Below are 6,882 nucleotides of genomic sequence, written 5' to 3'. Positions count from 1 at the left end.
TTTTTGAGATGGAGTCTCACTCTATCGCCCAGGCTGGAGTGCAGTGGCGCCATCTCAGTTCACTGCAAGTTCTGCCTCCTGGGTTCATGCCATTCTTCTGCCTCAGCCTCCTGAGTAGCTGGGACTACAGGTGCCTGCCACCGCACCTGGCTAATTTTTTGTGTTTTTAGTAGAGATGGGGTTTCACAGTGTTAGCCAGGATGGTCTCGATCTCCTGATCTCGTGATCCACCTGCCTCAGCCTCCCAAAATGCTGGGATTATAGGCGTGAGCCACCACGCCCGGCCTGAATCTCTTTATTTTGAACATCACAGCACTATTTGGGTAAGTTATGCTAACCTGAAATTACCTCAATCAATGGGAGTTTTTAGATGCTTATGAAGGTTATCTGGCAGAATTGGTTGACTTTTTTTTTTAAAAAAAGAGCAAAGCTACACGGAATTAGTAATTATGGTTGGGGTATGATCACCAAATTGAAGTGTTAAATGTGATTGTAAAAATCACCATAAAAGTAGCATAGTAAGTGGCGGTATCATCTTGTGCCTCAAGATGAATTTCCAGTGTGAAAGCGTCATGAAAGTGTCAAAGAATGATGCATCAAAGCCAATCTGATGGGAGTAAAAATAATGTGCCTCGGAAAACTGTGTCAGATAATTCAGAAAGTGGCTTAAGTGAAGACAAAGACCTGATGACATGGCTGCATATGAATAATTTAAATAAATTTTTTCATAAAATTTGAGAGTCAAGAATAAGCAATACATCTCAATTTTATATAATATGTGATTTTTATGTGTATTACATAATTTGTAATACATATTTTAAAATATAAAATACACTGTAACCCAAATTAAAAATTTAATGTTCAAAACATGTATTTATCTGTTTCATTAAGGTTGGCCTAAATACGTTTATTTGGACATTTTTCATTGTAAAATTGGACAGCGATCATCACATATTCAAAGCCATCTTGTATTTGGTTACATGCATTATTTACGGACACCCACCTCCTCCAATGTGGGCTTTAGCTCCTGGTTTTTGGGTTCTAAGTAGAGCATGCCCTGTGCCTGCTTGTGACCTCTTGTCCTTCTGGTCAAGAAAACTATGGTATCTGTATCAGACTGAAATGTACATATGGTTATTTATTTGTGAGTTTTAAGGCTTTTGACTTATTAGGAAGTGACCTAGTTTTCATGCCTCAGCTTCTTATTGCAATTTTCTTAAAAGGATGCAGTACCTTCCCATACACACGTGAAAACAACATTATATAGCAGAGTAGTGGCCTTGGCAGACACAGACAGGAGTTTCTATCTTCTCTGGATAAGGCTGACTATGAACAATGAAAGAAATGATGAGAACGTGAACAACTAATCAGATATTTGCTAACTCATTCATTAAAACTGTATAAGAGGTTTTCATCTTTGTAAAGTCCTGTCCTAGCAAAGGCTAAAGCACTATCAACTGCAATTAGTAAACTCTTTAAGCTTCCAATTCAATCTAACCAACAAAAATGTTGCCTGAAACTTACTGGAAAATATTGCTTCTCCTGGGGGCTAGATTCACTGTGCTGATGTGGATTAAAATGACTAATCCTAGAATAATTCTATACTGCACACAAAATCAATTTCACAAACATGCATTTGATAGTCCGTTTGAAAATCTGTTAATATTTTCAAGTGGAAAAATTACTGAACATTTTTACTCTATTAATCCTTCAAAACAAAATTTGAAAAAAAATCTTCTCTATAAACATATTTTTCTTCAGTTTTTTAGAACTAGTATACTAGACACAGCCCACCCATAAGAAGGAGCTAAGAAAAATATATACGTGAATTCTGTTTCTCGCAGAAAGCTGTTGCTTTAGAAGCAATTAGGCCAATTGAGCCTGACAGCATGATTTCAGGAGGAATGCTGTGCAAGCTCCTATCTGTAATGAAAATTTGCACCGAAACAAGGAAGGGATAATACATGCAAAGAGATAACAATTCTGGAGTGCTCTCTATAAATCCGTTGCCCTTGGAAGGAATACAGTGGAGTAAGATGATAATGATGATTTTGGATTTCTGTTTAGTCCTTTTCAAAGGGAGGAAGGCACATAAACTAGCAGGTTTCACCACCCATCAATGTGAGGATTCGGTAAATGGAGAAAGCCTGTGACTGACGCATGGAAGGAGGAGAAAACCAGCCAAAATTTTCTTTGTAAGTTATGATTCCAAAGGAAGATTCCTCATCCCATAAAGTATACAACTCTGAATAGAACAAAGCTGAAGGGAAAATAGGTAATGAGGAGATTGGGATTTTATTTTGAAATTAACCAAATGTGGCTTAACAGATATTGTGAATTAAGCTTATTTCATGCCCAAGTCAGAAACAGCAACAGATATTACAGAAAAATCTCTATACAATATTATGGTGAAGATACATTAACATGGTGATTGGCAGTATTTGATTTAATTTGGACAAACAATACTGGGTTTAAACTGAAAGATGAGTTTTTAAAAATTCTCACAGTTTTAAATATATTTGCTTTAAAAACTTAATAAACTCACCGGTGATCATTTTTTAGCACTACAATTTGTGTCTAACTCTACATGAGCAAAGAAGAAGTATATGACTGAATTCTGTACTTTTCATTATTGTGTTTTTCCTATTGTTTCACAAGTTAGAAGGAGATGGACTGCTTATCTAAGACAATATCCCTTGGTTGAAGATCACTAAAAATAATGCCATGCCTGGTTGGATATGACTTATCGATCTCCAGTGGCACAAGTGAAGAATAATATCTTGGTTGCTCAGAAAAATTGGCTATCTTTCAAAGATAGAGAAACCTGACTCATGATCATTCTTTTAAACAATCTTGATCATTAGCCAGCTCAGTTATAATAACTGGTGGGCAAGCATTAGACACACAAGACTCTCATAGCCAAGACACATGAGAAGTATATTGTTAGCTTTTCGGCAAATATATAAGATTGGTTAATTCTGGAGAAAAAAGAAAATGTGTACTACATTGTCGCTTTAGGACAGAAGGTCCCAAACGAAGCTGTTTCAGAATTACCTGGGAAACTTATTAAAAACAACGCTGCCTGGGTCCCACCCCAAATCTTAGATCAATCTTCCGCATTTTCAAAAAGCTCCCTTTCCTACATCCTGGTGATTCTATGTCCACAAGATGTTTTTTTTTTTTTTTTCTTTCTTTTTTTTTTTTCTTCTTCTTCTCTGAAACAGAGTCTCAGTCTGTCACCCAGGCTTGAGTGCAGTGGTACAATCTCAGCTCACTGCAACCTCTGCCTCCCGGGTTCAAGCGATTCTCCTGCCTCAGCCTCCTGAGTAGCTGGGACTACAGGCGCGTGCCACTATGCCCGGCTAATTTTTTGCATTTTTAGTAGAGACGAGGTTTCACCATGTTAGCCAGAGTGGTCTTGATCTCCTAACCTTGTGATCCGCCCACCTCAGCCTCCCAAAGTGTTGGGAATACAGATGTGAGCCACTGTGTGGCCCGTGTCCTCAAGGTTTCAGCACTGCTGCTCTCAAGGACAGTGGTGGGATGTCTTATGCTACAAATCATTAATATTCCTGATGTCCATTACTCACGTGTAAACCTTAAGAACAAAATCCTTTTCTTCCTTTACTTCTGTGAGTGACTGTAGGACATCCAAGATGCTTAGGACTGCACAGCCATATGGTCGCCTGTAGTGCAGGTGAGGAGGACCTTTCTTTGAGTCGTTCAGGAGCATCCGGCCTTGGGCACAGCAGAAAACACCAGTCAGATTGAGAAAAGCATGCTCCTCTCCAGTATTGCCTAATTGTCATGCAAGGATGCCTGAGCTACAGGCACCTAGGAAATCCTCTAAGTTGGAAGACTATAGGGCTGAAGGATATTTATGTGTAAGAACACCAAAGAGGCCTCTGGCCAAAGCTCTTCCCTGTACTACATTCAATCAATCATTCTTATCTAACTCTAAATCAATATCAACAGTTCATTTATTAATCACATGAGAATAAAAGTGATTTTATGAATTTCTTAGAAAAACCAATGTGCTAATAATAGATTTACACTTCTCAGGTACGTTATAGGTACAAAGTTTAGTATTTTAGCTGCCAGGTATAAGCTACATATGTACAGACAAGGAGGATACTGTGTTCTTTCAACCAAATTCCGCTGTTCAACATCATCCTGAACAATTGTGGGATTGAGAGTAGTCTTAAAAAGTGGATGAATATTTACTTTTCCAGCTTACCAAAGCTGTGCCTACAGCAGCAAAAAGAGTTGCAAATGCTGGAACCTTAACAAACACTTTAAGTACAGCAAAATAGCTGTTTTGCTGGCAAGAGATTAAAAAATATTCTTTGATAAAAATGTACATGATAGGCCAGAACTCAAACCTATGAAGGAGGACTTGGTTCGCCAGAGGCCCAAAAGTTATATCATAAACTTGAAATAAGTCTGAGCAAACCAACCACAGAACAGTAGTAAAAATCACTTTTTCATCTTGGGTGGCATAGAAGTGAAATACCATCCATCGTTGGGAGTGATGACAATAACTCTAATTTTGTGGAGAGAACCACAGATACATAATTTAAAACACAACCAATAGGTGCTGAATGGCATTTGCTGTGAAGTTGGTACCTCTGGAAAACTGCTATAAAATCTCTGAGGGAAAGGGTAGGTACAGAGGCAGGGCACTGTGTTAGAAATAATGTCTATAAGCAGACCATTTTAAATAAAAACTTTGGGTCTAAAAACAGATAGGGAGCAGAAGGTTTTAAGTGATTAAAAACCACAAACAAAACCCACTCCCCCAAATCCATTTATATCAAACCAAGCTACCACAGCAGTTGAGCTTAGGCATAGCTTCAATACAAGCTGGACTCTAATCCTGAGATCTGAAATTACAAGTAAGATCTAGGGAGAAAACAAAGCTCATGCACAAGACATACTTGTTCCAAGTTGGGCCAGTCTTAGTCATGTGAATGGGTAAGGTGAACAGTACCTATTCGGATCACATGGGCAACGATATACAAATCTCTCTTCATATCTTTGCTGCTCAGATCCTAAGAGAAAAAAATAAGTAAACTCAGGCAAGGAACACACAGAAAACAATTAAAAATTCATTTTGAATCTCTAGTCATTTGCTTTTACTGTATGTTATAGGTAGGGGAAGGGAAATTATAGCACATAGCACTTTAATAGTTTATAAGAGGCCTGGAGTAAAAGTCTGGATATCTTACAGGCCTTTGGAAGTTTACTTTATTGACAACATTTTTCTAGCTCTCATTTAAACCACTTAACAAATAAAAAGTCTATAAAAGTTCTCACATTAGAAATCTTCATGATATTGTATATTCCATGTTTACTCTAACATCATATAAAAACATTCCGTAACAGAAGGAATAAATGTTCAGCACAGAAAAAAATGGGAAACCACCAAAAAGCTCTTCAATAACTAAAATTCTGTAAGTTTGTTCTCCACTAATTTTACATTGATTCCTCTGTCCACAGATGATTATTACACACAAAGTATGTCCCACTTAAAAGAGATTACTTTATCAGTAAAACCTCAATAATTTGATTTCCATTTCTAAATTCTGATATTTATCATTTGTACTAAATTATAGTTGAAAATAATCTTAGTGAAAAATATTAAGGGTTTCCTTTAAGTAAACAGATACAATCCAGAATCAAAACTAATTTCCAAACCATAGAGTTATGAAAATCATTCCTTTCTCTTTCTTTCTTCCTTTTCATTAAAAAACAAGGTGTTGTACAAAGATACTTAGACTCCCACACAATAATAATGGGAGATTTTAACACCCCACTGTCAACATTAAACAGGTCAACGAGACAGAAAGTTAACAAGAATATCCAGGAATTGAACTCAGCTCTGCACCAAGGGGACCAAATAGACATCTACAAAACTCTCGACCCCAAATCAACAGAAAATACATTCTTCTCAGCACCACATCACACTTATACCAAAATTGACCACACAGTTGGAAGTAAAGCACTCCTCAGCAAATGTACAAGAACAGTAATTATAACAAACTGTCTCTCATAGCACAGTGCAATCAAACTAGAATTCAGGACTAAGAAACTCACTCAAAACCACTCAACTACATGGAAACTAAACAACCTGCTCCTGAATGACTACTGCATACATAACAAAATGAAGGCAGAAATAAAGATGTTCTTTGAAACCAACGAGGACAAAGACAAAACATACCAGAATCTCTGGGACACATTTAAAGCAGTGTATAGAGGGAAATTTATAGCACTAAATGCCCACAAGAGAAAGCAGGAAAGATCTAAAATTGACACCCTACCATCACAATTAAAAGAACTAGAGAAACAAGAGCAAACGCATACAAAAGCTAGCAGAAGGCAAGAAATAACTGAGATCAGAGCAGAACTGAGGGAGATAGAGACACAAAAAAACCCTTCAAAAAAATCAATGAATCCAGGAGCTGGTTTTCTGAAAAGATCAATGAAATTGATAGACCACTAGCAAGACTAATAAAGAAGAAAAGAGAGAACAATCAGATGCAATAAAAAATGATAAAGGGGGTATCACCACCGATCCCACAAACTACCATCAGAGAATACTATAAACACCTCTATGCAAATAAACTAGAAAATCTAGAAGAAATGGATAAATTCCTGGACACATATACCCTGCCAAGACTACACCAGGAAGAAGTTGAATCTCTGAATAGATCAGTAACAGGTTCTGAAATTGAGGCAATAATTAATAGCCTACCAATTAAAAAAAGTCCAAGACCAGACGGATTCACAGCCAAATTCTACCAGAGGTACAAGGAGGAGCTGGTACCATTCCTTCTGAAACTATTCCAATCAATAGAAAAAGAGGGAATCCTCCCTAACTCA

General features: G+C 37.2%; 1 protein-coding gene across 1 annotated transcript in view; it reads right to left on the bottom strand.

The window, feature by feature from the left end:
- The window catches only part of DOCK3 (dedicator of cytokinesis 3), a 494,638-nt gene that overhangs the window by 219,066 nt on the left and 268,690 nt on the right, over positions 1 to 6,882 (bottom strand). The window contains exons 9-10 of the mRNA XM_011992509.1: positions 4,991 to 5,051; positions 3,591 to 3,738 (exon numbers count right to left, since the gene is read on the bottom strand). Of these exons, the coding sequence (XP_011847899.1) occupies positions 3,591 to 3,738; positions 4,991 to 5,051 (209 nt within the window). The remainder of the gene's footprint in view (positions 1 to 3,590; positions 3,739 to 4,990; positions 5,052 to 6,882) is intronic.

This window comes from Mandrillus leucophaeus, unplaced genomic scaffold (assembly GCF_000951045.1).
Source record: "Mandrillus leucophaeus isolate KB7577 unplaced genomic scaffold, Mleu.le_1.0 Scaffold412, whole genome shotgun sequence".
NCBI lineage: Eukaryota > Metazoa > Chordata > Mammalia > Primates > Cercopithecidae > Mandrillus > Mandrillus leucophaeus.
The sequence above is the reverse complement of the archived record's forward strand: the minus strand, read 5'-3'. Positions and strand labels throughout refer to the sequence as shown.